The sequence below is a fragment of the Lutjanus erythropterus genome, chromosome 17 (assembly GCF_056507025.1).
Source record: "Lutjanus erythropterus isolate fLutEry1 chromosome 17, fLutEry1.hap2, whole genome shotgun sequence".
Lineage (NCBI taxonomy): Eukaryota > Metazoa > Chordata > Actinopteri > Lutjaniformes > Lutjanidae > Lutjanus > Lutjanus erythropterus.
The window spans coordinates 11610574-11625811 of NC_139333.1; the positions used below are offsets into that span (position 1 = coordinate 11610574).

The 15238-nt window shown below is 37.8% G+C and overlaps 1 protein-coding gene across 5 annotated transcripts; it reads left to right on the forward strand.

The window, feature by feature from the left end:
* The first annotated feature begins 1754 nt into the window (after positions 1-1754).
* LOC146311801 (cAMP-dependent protein kinase type I-alpha regulatory subunit) lies at positions 1755-15238 on the forward strand. 5 transcript variants are annotated; one of them, XM_084740345.1, is made up of 12 exons: positions 1755-1911; positions 4893-5108; positions 7628-7798; positions 8733-8824; positions 8934-8995; positions 9086-9132; positions 9251-9409; positions 9550-9610; positions 9844-9965; positions 11825-11906; positions 12365-12570; positions 12610-15238. In XM_084740345.1, exons 2-11 carry the CDS (start codon positions 4935-4937, stop codon positions 12535-12537), a joined length of 1143 nt encoding a protein of 380 aa, XP_084596471.1. In that variant the 5' UTR covers positions 1755-1911; positions 4893-4934; the 3' UTR covers positions 12538-12570; positions 12610-15238. The 5 variants fall into 5 exon arrangements, with proteins under 5 accessions (XP_084596471.1, XP_084596472.1, XP_084596470.1 ...); XM_084740346.1 differs by having other exon boundaries at positions 12613-15238; XM_084740344.1 differs by having other exon boundaries at positions 12619-15238.

Sequence of the window (15238 nt, forward strand, 5' to 3'; positions counted from 1 at the left end):
TTGTTATTTAAAGGGAATTCTGTGCAGGAATGTGGAAAGTGTAAAAGGATATTTTAAATCTGAAATTAAATTGTTGTTGTATTATTTTTTTTTATTGTTATTTTATTTATTTTATGTATGTTCATGTAGCTTACACTATTAAACCCAAAAACAGCTGTTGAATACTGAAATATTTTCCCCAAAAATGTAATATATTTTTCAGGCTACAGACAATAATTAGCCTTGTACAGCTTGTTTGTTTATTTTTCAGCTATGGTGGCTCTGTGTCAACAGTGGAAAGTAATAAGTGCATTTACTGTTAAAGGTACAGTGTGTTAGATTGAAAAACAACAATGAATGCCTGTGACCTTTGACTCCTCAGGCAGCACTGCATTAAAAACTGCATTAAAAACACACAATTGTATAAAAGATACTACATGGGCTCAGGAACACACCATTGTCAGTAAGCACGATTTGTCACTGCATCTACAAATGCAAGTTACGACTCTACCAAAGTGAAAGCCATATATCAACAACATCCAGAAATGCTGGAGACTTCTCCGGGCCCAAACTCATCTGAGATGGACTGACAGAAAGTAGAAGCGTGCAAGTCCAGATTTCAGATTTTACTTGGAAACAATGGGCATCATGTCCTCCAGCCTGAAGAGGAAAAGGACCATCTGGATTGTTACCAGCATGAATTTCAAAAGCCAGCTTCTGTGCTGGTATTGGGGTGTGTTGGAGTCGATGGATAACTGTCACATCTGTGAAGGTACCACTGATACTGAAAGTTACATACAGGTTTTGGAGCAACATGCCTGCAGTACAGACCTATCTCCCATTGAAAATGTGTGATGTATTATGAATTGTAAAATATGACGACAGAAATGCTGCCCTGTTGAGCACCTGTAATACAAGCAAGACTGGCCAAGAATTTCACTTTCAAAATGTCAACAATTCATGTTCTCAGTTCCCAAATACTTACTAAGTGCTGTTAAAAGAAAAGGCGATGTAACAGTGGTAAACATCCTCCTGTCCAAACTTTTTTGAAACATGCTGCAGGCATTAAATTCAGAATTAAAGTGTATTTACAAAAAACAATAAAGTTAATCAGTTTGACCATTAAATATCTTGTCTTTGTACTATATTTTATTGAATATAAGATGAAATGTTTGCAAATCACTACAGTCTGTTTTATTTATTTATTTTTTTACATAACATCACAACTTTTTGGCAGTGTGGTTGTAATGTAACACTCAATGGGGCCATACTTCTGCTCAACGCATACTTTCACTTTTGATATTTATGTAGATTTTGCAATACTTCTGCATTTTTATGGGACATTTTGAATTCAGGACTGTACAACTTTTACTCAAGTAAATGATCTAAATACATACTCATAATCTACACATGTTCCCTGCAGTGAAAAGAACTTTGCACAATTTCTAAATGTTCTTGTGAGAATGCATTTATCAGGGGAGCCCACTTCTGACTTCTCAGTTCCTTTGAGATATGAGTCCCCTAAGTCAGCAAAAATACCATTATGTGTAAAAAAAAGTCCATACACACCGCAGTGAAGCAGGAGGTGTTACGCATCTCTAAATAATGACACAGATTCCCGTTATCAGGGTAATTTTTCATCAGATATAAATCTTTTTTTTTTTTTTTTCTTTTCTAAACTATTTCCTTGACGTCACGGTTTCCGTGCGATGCCTTTAAGGTTGCCAGGGGTTACAGGCTCACATGTCAGAACGAGGAGAATTGACGTCAGTGACGGCTGTTGATTGGTTCTCAGCCGTATCCGGTGGGGCAGCGGTCCAGGGCTCGGGAAAAAAAAATCGAAGCGAGGAGGATCTGGTAACGGTACGCTTTGAGAAATATCATCAATCCCGAGTCGCTATCGAAGGGCTCGGCAGGAATTTACAGTTTCTTGTGAGTATCTGCGTTTGTTCGGCTCGTGGATCATATGACCTCTGGATAGGTGAAATTTGTTTCCTCCGTCTCTCGTTTGTTTATGATAGAACTCAAGATGGCGTCATTGGAGGAGAGCTTTGCCTTTGCACGGAGCTAGCCAGCTAGGCATCAAAGTAGACACTCTCTCTGACATAACGCAGGCCAAAGATAGTCAAGCAAAAGTGTAAAACAGTTATTAATTATTTGAATTTGTTGTTTGCTGGTAATTTTAATGTAGTTAGAGTAGCATTTCAGCACTAGCCTGCTTGCTGTAAGTTACTTGGCTGCAGCCGACAGCCTCCTCCTGAAGCTTTCCTGACCTAGACGGTGTTACAGACAGGGCATTTACCTCTCACCAGGTCCAAAGGCGATAACATTCACTCAGTTTGTGCACCATTACGTGCGTTAGTATCATGTATTATCCAGCATACTCTGTTGTCACTTGTTCAGCAAGGTCATTTGTGCATCGCAGCCTTTTCTCTAATTTAATTGACAGCCCGCTTCTCAGTAGACAGCAGAGGTGGTGCTGCTGCAGCTCAGTAACTGAATGAGAGAATTAACATTGTTGATTGTATACTCTCATCACCTGCAGATAGAGCTGGGCGATATGGATCATAATCATATGTCGATATTTTCAGGCTATACAGCGATATATGATAACATTTCAATATGGATAATTATCAAAAATAACATGCTGTAAATTTGTAAATAGTGAAATGGGATGATCTTATTAGAACTCAACTGATGTCTTGGCCAAGTGATATTATCGGCCTGATATTGGCATAACACAGCAATACAGGGCTACATTGGTATTGGCATATAAGTTGTCCGAGATGTCCCAATATGAATACTTTTTCTTTGGAGAACATAGTATAGATTTTTTTTTAGCTTTATAAGCATCATTTTGGGCTATTAAGTTTAATGTTATTTTGTAAAATATCCTGCCTCTATTACATATCTTTGGCACAGGTGTTTGATAACCACATTTGAGGGTTCATTGTAAAAAAAAAATGTGTTTATGTATATTCTGTATAGGGATATGTATTGTTAGAACTTATATTTATACACTGATATATTGATAACGTTATTGATAGTACTTGCCACAGTTTGGTGCAATAGCACTATCATTTGTCCAAGATCTTGTTAATATTTTGGATTTGACCAGTTAGGAACTGGTACCAGTTTAGTACCAGTTCTCTCAGACCCAAAAATACAGTATCGAACAGGTCCTAGATCTTATAGAGTGTGATGCCTTGCTGTAGATTAGGGAATATCATCAAGTTTTTGACTAAATGCTGCAGTGTTGATTATCACAAGAATACTGTAGCAGGCTCTCTGCAGATTTCAACAAGTTAAATGTGCTCTTGTATGACCATTGTGAATCTAATATAAGACATATTTTATGTCCATGCTGGCAAAAAAGAACAGGCACAGCTTGCATTCATGTTTATTATTGGTTCATTGTCCGTTTCATTTTGTAGTTGTTACAGTGTGAATAAAACAGAAAAACATGGAAAAGCAGGACTGAAGTTAAATCCAACTTTTTAAAAGTAACATTAACTTAATAATTCAAATTTTAACACCTGTCAAAACCGTATTTTAGACATGTTAAGGCCTAAAATTCAGATTACTGGATATTTTATTTTTTTTAAGGACTTGCAGAAATCGTGTTGGGATGACTACTCTGAGGGATGACTTGGTGCTTTCATAGAATATAAACACAATGAAATTTTTGATAAATAGTCATTATTAATGGTTGTTTATTTACCAAAAATGAGTAAGAGAGTAACGACAAATAAAAGAATAGCTGTATCAGCCTGGTAAATGTAGAATGCAGCCTTTTAAAACAGGAAAAGACAACACCTATGTCATGTCATGCTATAACGATATCCAAAATAAAAAAGATAGATGATATGAAGTCTTACATTATGTTATCGACATAATATCGATAAATTGCCCAGCCCTACCTCCAGATAGTTCTAACTAAAGGAGATTTACTAATAATATAAGGCTGTGGATCCTTGTTGTTGGGTCTTATCTGAAGTCTTAACTCTTAATTTAAACCACCTGATCCAAAAACGGTATCATTTATCACTTAGTTATTCCTGTGATAGGTTTAGCTTAAAGCAAGCCTGCCAAGTTTCCACCATGAGTGAAGTAAGTTGCCAACCTCATCTTTGATAACATGGCTAGTAGTAATCTCCTCTGGGCCTTGTCTGATTTGAGATGATCCGAATCCTATTATACTGATGCACATGCACGATGCACTTGTGGGGTGGATCCGGCCTGTTTGCTCCACAGGACTTTCTCGCTCATTCACTTATCTAAAATGCACATGTTGGTTGCAGCAGGGCTTTAGAGGCCTTCCTGTTTTAGACTCCACAGCTAGATCAAGCTCAGAGCTATCTGAAGAAGCTTATATCGCACAGGCTGATCACATGATCGGGGATCTGTCAGGCTATTTTGCTCAGCAGTAGCAGCATTGTGACCTGAAATGTTGAAACCCCAAAGCAAGTGCATTTGTTTTTATGGTTTGTTGTGTTCCACAGTGGATTGATTCACTGGCCTTCATTTCACCATCGCTCTAAAATTAGGTCTTGTGTATGATACAGTCTGTCTGATAGAAAGCTTCATTCAGGCCGGTGAAAAACTTAAATTGTTTTGAGTAAATAACCCAAGACAGGCAGTGTGTCTGTCCTAGTTTGTTGTCTGTGGTCAGATGTGTGTGATGCCATCATATGACCAGTTTTCACTCCTGACACTCAGAAGCACTCCACAGTGCCAAAACAACACCCCACATCTCCCTGCCTTCTCACTCTGCTTCTATTTTTCTCACATTCTCACGTTTTCCTGTCCGACACACAGACACACCGACTCACTCTCGTGTTGCTCTCTGGTCATCCAGTGAGCACATGTTGCGCAGTGATGATCTGAAATTCGCTACTGTCCCCTCTCTCCAGCACAAAGGTTAGAGGTCACAGAGCAGGGTTGCGGTTGTCGTCATGGCATCTGGAAGTACGAGCAGCGAGGAGGAGCGGAGCCTGAGGGAGTGTGAGCAGTACGTGCAGAAACACAACATTCAACAGCTGCTGAAGGACTGCATTGTCCAGCTGTGCACCTCCAGGCCAGACAGGCCCATGGCCTTCCTCAGGGAGTACTTCGAAAGGCTGGAGAAGGTTTGTGTGAATTTTTGTTGTCCTTATTGGTCAGTGGATATAAATTAAATAATTTTACTGTGAAAGCTGAGCCTTATATACTCTTATATTACACCTAGAGCCACAATTATTAATCAATTATTAAATTAATTGTTAGCTATTTTGATAATCAATTAATCGGTTTAAGTATTTTTTTGAGGAAAAAAAGTTAAAATACTCTGATTTCAGCTTCTTAAATGTGAATATATTCTAATTTCTTTATCCCTTTATGACAGTAAACTTAATATCTTTAGGTTGTGGCACAAAAAAAGACTTTTGAGGGCACTTAGAAACAGTAATCAACATTTGTCACTGTATTCTGACATTTTATTGACCAAACAACTAATCAATTAGTTCAATCAGTCGACAGCTTAATCAATAATGAAAAAATCATTAGTTGCAGGCCCAATTATGCCATGCTGATACTGTCTCATAAGCCATCTAATATTTTCCATTATAAGCTGTAATTATTTTAGGGATGCACAATGCTTTTGTTTATTGTATATTATTTTGTTGCTTATTTTGTTTCTGTTGTTTTTATTCCTGTTTTTGTGCCAGGGAAACAAAGAAATAGTCATCATGAAACGTAACTTTTATTGTTTTAAAGTTACTCATGCCTTTATTACTCTACCTTTGAATGAGTACAAATGAAATCATACAAATAAACCGCAAACTTCTTTCACATGAAAAAGTTTTTTTTTTTGTTTTCTTTTAAATAGCTGCTTCAAAAGCCCTTTTAGTGTGCCATACTACCACCTACTCAATGATAAGAGATGCAACACAACAGATAAACGTCAGCCAACACCATCAGTGATTGTTATCTTATATGCCGATAGGCCGGAGCTAGTCAACAAGATGAATGTCGGCAGAGACTGATGTTTGGCAATAAATTGGTGCATCCCTAATTAATTTATTTATGGTCAGACTATATTTATTTTAACTAAACCTATGACACAGTGGATGTTATATATGAAGCAGTTCCTTGGTCATTTAGCCCTTAGCACTTTATGTTTCTTTGCTGTTATCAATAAGTTTGTGAATTGTGTTTTGGCTGAAATATTCTGTTTTGCTTTTGTTTTTTTTGTTTTTTTCATCTTTGTGTCAGAGAACAGCAGTTTGGCTCAGAAACATTCAGCAAGCGCTAAAAAGTGTTTGTAACTACAAACTAATAAGCTTTAGCTCTAGTTTTCAGCATGCTGGCTCCATTTGAATGGCAGTTGTTGTGCTTCATAACATTCGTGTGCAGAACATTTTGTTGTTTTCTCTTTTCATTTGTTTCTGTGTTTTGTTTCTCTTCGACTATGTGTAGCGAACAAAACACCATATTATAGGATTTTTGTATATATTATAAAAATACTTCAGACAGGTGTATGCATGTACGCTCGGGGATCAGGCATGTTCAAAACCTAATGCTACATTTACTATGAATATCAGTAAAATAGTTTGGCAAAGTGCATGCGAAAATGCATGATGGAATCAATTAATAAAGAAATTCAAACACACAACTGCACATGCAATAATTGAAATTCCACATTACCACTACTATGAATTGTTTTTTCAACTACTGCTTAGGGCTGTACTGAATGTCTTTTTATATTCAAAGCTTCCATTAAGGTTATCAAATGAAGCTGCAAACGTTGGTTTCGTCAACATAAATTCATGTAGGCAGCAGGTTAATACAGGTGCATGACCCCCTTTGTGTGCAGCAAGTGGGAGAGCCAGCAGTTTTTGACAAAGTGAAAATGTTTTGTACACCAACAAATATAGACTGAAGGAGGATATTTTGTTCTATAAAACACTGAATATTGGAAATAATTACATCTGTTTTCATTAAGTTTTGACTTTTGTACTTTACAATGCTCTGGATATATCACAAATATCAGTATAGCCTAATACTTAATATGCAACTGTACAGACATACCAGATTTAAGCTGAATGATTTGACATGCAAAAAATAGCAGCTGTGCAGCAATCAAATTTTGATTTAGAATTCAAATGTCTATGTTATAAATGAAGCTTTGATTGATTCAGTACAACTCTACTGCTGATTGTATGTTATCTAGAGCAAGAAAGATTCTTTTAAGTATAGTTTCTCATCATCTGATTTATCAGCTTTTTTCCAGATGCTCACCTTTAAATTATTTTTGGAATATATTATCAGGTATTGCAAAACTTAGAACTGAGAAACTCGACTTGAAACCGTTTCATATACAGATTTGTAGCCTCTAGAATGACCTGTTGCAAAAACACTGGATAAGGAGGAACCTCAGACATGAGTTTTTATTGTGCTTATATTTGATCACTTGATTGAATGTAGCTTTCAGTCTTTAATTGTATGTTGTGTTTAACATAGTCATATATGTTGGGAAGTTCTTTGTGAAGCATTTTCTAGCACAAAAAGTGATATATAAATAACTCCTGACTTAAATTGGTTGAACTGCAGCAGCTATAAACCTTGTCTGCTCATGGCTTGCTGACTCCATCCCTGTCATCCCTTCCAGGAGGAGGCCAAGCAGATTCAGAACCAGCAGAAGGCCAGCAGTTCCCGTTCAGACTCGCGCGACGAGGAGGTGTCTCCACCCATGAACCCTGTGGTAAAGGGTCGCCGGCGGAGAGGAGCCTTCAGCGCAGAGGTCTACACAGAGGAGGACGCAGCCTCATATGTCAGAAAGGTAGAGAAGCTGCTGCAAAGCCCTCAAGAGTGTTTCAACACTCACATCTGCAACAACAAACTGATAATATCAGTGCTTTTAAAAGTTAAGGGGACAGTTCAGATCGCTTGATGTTTGGTCGTATGAAGTACTCATCAGTAGTCAGTAGATCAGTCAGTCAGTAATACTGTAGATGCTGGGTGGCAGGCCCCATTTAGGAGAAGTACGGAGGGGTACCAGCATGGAAGCGAAGTCAGCTGTTTTGTACAGGGTCAGGAACACAATGTATTTTAGCCTCCTAACAGAATATAAATATCAGTTTAAGTGTATGCTATATTAGGAATATTTTTACTGTTTTACCTTGCTGTCAGAAAGTCTTTTCTGTTGGGAATTCGCTGTTATACAAACCAGATCAGGTTAAAGCAGTAATTTTACCTCGCAGATCCATGATGTTCCTGATGTACCACTGCCTCGATCTGTTTTTGTTTTTTTGTTTTTGTTCTGTTTTTGTGTGTGTGTGTGATTTTGATGCTTTAAAAGGATAGATCAGATTAATAGGAGTCACACAGTAACACAAACAAACTAACAGAACCAGGCAGCAGTAGACACGCACCTCCTGTTCTGAGAGATGAAACAACCAAACTCAACTTGGTTTGAAGAGAGTGATATGTAGTTTACATAACAGCAGTTTCCTGTCTGATGGCAAGGTGAAGCAATGAAATATTCTAAATATACCATTCATTTCTCAATAATAATAATAATAATACCTTTTGCTGCTGACTTTGTCCACAGCAGTTCATTGCTTAGTTTCAGCTGGGGCCATGTTGACCGCCATCTACTGTAGCTAATACACTGACTGTCAATAATCACCTACATTTCAAATAAACTGAACTAACCCTTTAACTTCCATTTGGTTGAAACTCTTAAATGAGTGTAAGCGTCTCGTTTTTTTTAGGTCATTCCAAAAGACTACAAGACGATGGCAGCCTTGGCCAAAGCTATTGAAAAGAACGTGCTCTTCTCACATCTGGATGACAACGAGAGGAGGTACCGGTCTTTAAACAGTGTTTATTTTTTAAATGTCTTCATAAATAAAGTTTTGATAATTATGTAACCGTGTTCAGCTGATTAATTTGACAAATCTGATTCTTTCCAGTGACATATTTGATGCAATGTTTCCAGTCACCTACATCGCTGGAGAAACAGTTATTCTGCAGGGTAGGGTTTTCAGAGTTTAGTTGAACAAACGTTTATCTTAATCATAGCCCATGTTTGTGTGACACTGATGATGTTGTCGTATGCGTGCAGGTGACGAAGGTGATAATTTCTATGTAATTGACCAAGGGGAGATGGATGTGAGTATCTGATCCTTGTTGATTTTTTTTTTTGTGTGTATAAAGAGACAAAATATGTTTTTGTTATTTTTACTTGTACAGAAAATATTTAAAAATTCCCACCCTCCTAATCTGACAGGTGTATGTGAACAATGAATGGGTGACCAGCATTGGGGAAGGAGGCAGCTTTGGAGAGCTGGCTCTGATATACGGCACCCCGAGGGCGGCTACAGTTAGAGCCAAGACCAATGTGAAGCTGTGGGGCATTGACAGAGACAGCTACAGGAGAATACTCATGGTACGGAGACACGGAGAAAGAGCCACTGTTTATAAAACTCGTTTGCAGATATTATGATTTTTTTTTGCTGCTGTAACAACTCAATATCCACATAATCTTCAGTTTTCATTTTCCACTAATACAAATATCCTTCTCTTTAGGGAAGCACATTGAGAAAGAGGAAGATGTATGAGGAATTCCTCAGGAAAGTGTCCATTTTAGGTTGGTTCTTTTTTTGAAAAATATAGCCTCATCCCAAAACTTACAAATAGAGGAAGAGAAGCACATTACTTGTGTTTGGTGCTGAGATTAAAAATAACCTGAAAGAGCATATAAAAATATCTTACCTAAAAACAGAAGCAATTACAGGCTCATCCTTTCAGATTTTCTTTGTTTTGTTCAGGCTTGTCCATCAGTTCGGTTGAATCCTTTCTTCTGTGTTCTCCCCTCCTCAGAGTCTCTTGACAAGTGGGAGCGTCTGACAGTTGCTGATGCCTTGGAGCCCGTCCAGTTCGAGGACGGACAGAAGATTGTAGTGCAGGGAGAGCCTGGAGACGAGTTCTTCATCATCTTAGAGGTATGCACTAAGTTTCTCTCACATGCGCTCATTCTGTTACGTGCACTAGTTTATTCACAATAACAGAAATTCACCTCTGAACTCTGAAGTGTCACTGAAACATGGAGAGATGTAATGATAAGCTCACCGTTTCACTTATTTCATGTTTGGTTGATTCATTACTCGTTATGTTTATCAGTTCTATAATCAGTTAGTTAAAGAAGACGGTTCGGCAGCTGTTTGATCCACTTGTGATTTACTTTCAGCAGTGAATCTTAAAAACCATTACAACCAATTTGTCATCCACACATACTCTTGTGGTGATATGATCTTGTGGGTTGCCTTACCCTAAACGTGTCGAGATGATTAGTTGATCATCACAAAATAATTATAATTATTTTATTAGTCAAAATATTAAAATGTGACAATATGACAAAGTAGGTTCTATTTTGTCAAATATGAGAACTTTATTTGTCTCATATTATGTAAACTGTTTGATTATAAACTGGATATTTTGGGGTTTTAGACTTGGTGAGACAAAACAATATGAAGACGTCACCTTGAGTCTAGAAATGTATCATGGACCTTTGTTGCGTTTCATAGACAAAATAATACATTGATTTATAAAGAAAATAATCAGCAGATTAAGTGAAATTGCAGCTGTAATTTCATTTAAGTATGAAAAATTAATTTAACTAAATATTACATTTATTCTCATTAGTTCATCAAAAGAAATTTAATTGCTAACTACTTTCATAATCAATCAATCATTTCAATCACTTTTCAAGCAAAAATGTCAAACATTTTCTGGTTCCACAATTGGAAGATTAATTGATAATGGAGGTGATTGATAGTTTCAGCCTTAATTCTCACTAAATTGTACTAAACTGATGAAATATGACAGAGCCAACACGCATGAGACATTTTCACTAAATTACTTATAATCTGTATAATCTTTCCTTCTGAATTCAAGTTTTCCTCTTTTACTGAACTAAGGCGAGCTGAATTGACTTGTAACCTCCTCATAAAACACTCAATTCAAACGCGACAGAAAAACAACAACAACAAACAACTCAGCAAAACTGTCTTTGTTAGTCTCTCCACTCTTCCGACAATCACCAACACTGGTTTTGTCGAATTAAATACTTAATTCACTGCTTGAAAAGAGAGCAACGACTGACTGCTGGCTGTTTATCTGTCACTCCTCACCCAGCTCGGTGCGCTCACAGTCCGGCTGAGTGGATGTGTGCTGTGCTGCTGGATGAGAGCGCGGCACGGAGCCGTCACTGTCACTCAACAGATGTTTACATTAGCAAAATAAACTAACTGACTAATAACCCCCCCCCCCCCAAAAAAAAATCTGCAAAAATAAATCAGTCAATTAAAAAAACGGTGATGGAATCAGTCCGTCATCGATGGGCAATATGTTTGTCCAGTCGCCCAACCCTAAAAGGTACAGAAAGTGATTCTCGACCTGTGATTAGCCAATATCTCCCATCATGCCTGAAAGTGTAGTTTCCTCTCACTTGAATTACAACATGCTGCAATATGTTATTATGGATTTTTTGATTATCTTAAAGCGATGTGTAGTGAGTAATGAACGAATGCAAGTTGTATCATGAATTCCTGTTGCTCACCATTAAGAAGTGATGATTGTCTGATTAGTTATGCTTAATGGCTGACTAATTGACTTTTAACTCGGTTACCATTTATTTCATGACCTATTAGACATTGTTAGCTTCCATAAATGCCTTTTCACACAGATGATAGATTTTGTTCATTTAGTCATATGAGCATTTATGACAGAATAAAATCTAACTAAACATGAAGCCGCTTGATGCAAATTGATGTGTGTGTGTTTGTGTGTACTTGTGTTTCAGGGTTCTGCAGCTGTGTTGCAGCGTCGCTCAGAGAACGAGGAGTTTGTGGAAGTGGGGAGGTTAGGACCATCTGACTACTTTGGTAAGAACTGACGCGTCAACACAGCTGTCTTTTATTTCATTATTATATCATTGTTCTTTTGTGGTACTGTTGAGAGTTGAAAATGCGCTTGTGGCACTAAACACATGACAAAAATTTCTGTGAGTCAATTACTGTGTGCTTTTTAATGACAACAGAAATGTTGTGACATCAAGGCTTCATTTTGATTTGATTTGTTTTCTTTAATAGAAAAAAGTAGAAAAACAAACAAAATGAAATAACTATTCAACAGACTTTCCAATGAACAACACAAATAAACATTTCATGTCTGCAAATGAATAAGAAGAAGCAGCGTGTCAAGTCTTACCACTCCTATACTGATCCATCAACAGTCAGTATGGGGAATGAATTGCATTCTGGATATTTCCAAAGTTGCTTTACGTGCATTCATGTTTCTATTTTTAGATTTTAAAGTGTGTGTATTTGTGTGTGTTCTCCAGGTGAGATCGCTCTGCTGATGAACCGTCCCCGCGCTGCCACCGTGGTCGCCCGCGGCCCCCTGAAGTGCGTCAAGCTGGACCGGCCTCGCTTCGAGCGCGTCCTGGGTCCCTGTTCAGACATTCTCAAACGTAACATCCAACAGTACAACAGCTTCGTCTCGCTGTCTGTCTGAAGGGGCGTCTCTCTCTGTCTCCCCTCCACCCTCCCTCCTCCTCCTCCTCCTCCTCCTCCTCCTCCTCCTCCTCCTCCTCCTCCTCCTCCTCCTCCTCCTCCTCCCCTCCACCCGTCCCTGTTTTCCTCCTTTTAGACCCAGGGTCCACCAATGCAATTTGCTTTTTTTTTTTGTCACTTTCTTCTTCTTTCTGTTCGCTTTTCTCCCTTTTATTTGTTTTACACACGGAGATCATTTCGTTGTTACCGCCCGTCACACTGAGGTGACTTTCAGCCATTCACCAGCGCTTGTACCAGCTGCTGTACGCTACCTTGTAGGCACAGTTACATCACATGTTACCTATGTTATATATGTATTTGCTGGTTATGCTTTCTTTTTTAGACTTAAAGCAGGATTGTGAGGAGATCTGAAAGTCATTTAGGGTCTCAGACTGACGAGACAGGACAATCAACCTTTACATGGCGCTTTTGGTGAATTTGTACCAGATTTCTGTTGAAGTAAAGAGAGGACTGCTTCTTCCCCGTTAAAGAGTTTCCTTTGTGACATCAGTTAGCCTGATTAGAAGTACAGCCCCAATTCCAAAAAAGTCGTGATGTTATGGAAAACTTGAATAAAAGCAAACCGCAATGATTTGCAAAAGCTTTGACATGCATTCAGTTTAATACAGAACAAAGACAAGATATTTAGTGATTAAAACTGATTAACGTTGTTTCTTTGTAAATGTGCTGCTGGCATCAAATTCAGAAAAAGTGTTTACAAAAAACTATAAAGTTTATCAGTTTGAACTTTACTTATCTTGTGTTTGTTCTGTAGTCAGTTGAATACAGGCTGAAAATTATTTGCAAACCCTTCTTTTTTTATTTATGTTTTACACAGCGTTTTGGAATAAGGGTTGTACAGCGTAGAGCAGAATCTAGAAATCGTAGAAGGCATTGTCAGACGTTTTTAGGTTTCAGCTGTACGATGGTTGTGCTCCATTTCCTGTTTTTGGTTACCTTTGATCGGTATGATGAGACAATGTTTTACTTAGTTTGAGAGAGCTTGTACAACTTAAGGTTTTTTTTATTTTTTCGTGCAGCTACCAGGCTAGTGCCAAATGTTTAATTATTATTGTCAAGACGCGAAGATGCATAGCCGTGGAAATGCAGTGCGTGTTCTGGAGCTCCAAACAGGAAGTAGTTCTCACCCTTACTGTCCTCTTAATCAGTAGAATGACCATACAAGAACTGCCTTGACTACTCTGAGGGGAAAAAATGAAAAGAAAGGAAAAAAAAAAAAACAAGAGTATTAAGTGTATTTCAGTATTCAATTTTTTTAGTATATACCAAATAACTTGGTCACTCTTCTGCTATGGTTTGTAATCAAAATGTTATCATAGTATAGTTAAAATGATCATAGTTCTATTATTATCATTGACTAAATGATAAACTTATGGTTTGGAGTGATGGTGATCTTAAAAAAAAATACGTTTAACTGTCTTTTGTAAACACTTATTTTTCCATAAATTCTATTTTAGGTGTCCAGTGCCACAAAGTAAATAAATGCTTCAAACAGTATGTAATTGTATTGTGTAAAACGTCATGGGTTTTTAAAAATAGATCAAATGGGTGATTGCAGGTTTATTGAAGTGAAGTCTTGAAGAGGTGGTTTATGGGATTTCAGGACATCTGAAGTATTTATAAGCATCACAGGCGAGCTGACAGGCAGAGCGAGCAGATATTTATTTAAAACTAGTGTCATTGCTTATTGCCTATTGAAAAGGTGGCTGTCTTTTCATCAGAGTAGCTTGTGATCTGTTCTCTATGCTAACTTGGCATGATGTTTTTAGGCATCCAGTGATCCGGTATGAATGGAAGCGTGTATTAAAAAAAAAAAAAAAAGCGTGCCCTGCGACTGCGTGCAGAAGCAGGAACTTTTTGTCAAATATTTGGTTTGTTACTCCCTAGCTTAACTGCTTCATGACTATTTAGATGGCATAAAATGTTAAGTCTGTCTTTTATTTTCTTTTTTTTTTTTTAAAAGATCTTTACCAAATCACACGATGTTGACTTCTGGATTATAGGCTTAACTCTTCATTCCTGCCTCACTGTCTGTTACCAGAAACCAGTCATGTGTCTGTTTTCTGTTGTGTCTCGTTTAGAGCACACATGTATGTTTGTTACATCCAAAAAGATTTGATTTTGGTGCCGATTGCAGGGTAGTCAGGTTAGTGCGAGGAGTTTTCGTTATGGACACGAGTGTGTTTTTCTTTACTGTTTAATTGATCATCTCCATCTGTTACCTGTCCCCTAACCCCGAGGTTATCCTTGTGGACTTGGTTGTTCATGTTCATCCTCATCCGCAGGAAACGACTCCGTTAGGGGCGAGGGGTTCCACTCACCTTTGTCGAAAAATAATTGTTTTCATGTAAATAGCAGCATCATTGGTTTTAGTCCAAAATGTTTTTAACCACACTGCAATCGTCCCGGTTTGCCTTAGCTTACCTAACCTGGGCTTTACAGTAGTAGTCAGTCACTCCTGCTAGCCCGACCTTCAGTGAGTTTGTTAGGCCTGCAGCGTGGAGAGCTGCAGGCGATCAGAGGACCATTCTTTTTCTATTCTACCCTGTATTCAGTTTGACCTCCTGTATGTGCAAAGATGTTTATCCTTTTGGTATAGATTGTTCCAGATGGCAGTTTAAGCAATAAAAAAGTAAAAATGA

Coding starts and splice junctions, on each gene's coding strand:
- LOC146311801 (XM_084740345.1), top strand. CDS start 4,935: ATGGCATCTGGAAGTACGAGCAGCGAGGAGGAGCGGAGCCTGAGGGAG. Junction 7,799..8,732: donor CAGCCTCATATGTCAGAAAG/GTAGAGAAGCTG, acceptor CGTTTTTTTTAG/GTCATTCCAAAAGACTACAA. Junction 8,825..8,933: donor CTGGATGACAACGAGAGGAG/GTACCGGTCTTT, acceptor GATTCTTTCCAG/TGACATATTTGATGCAATGT.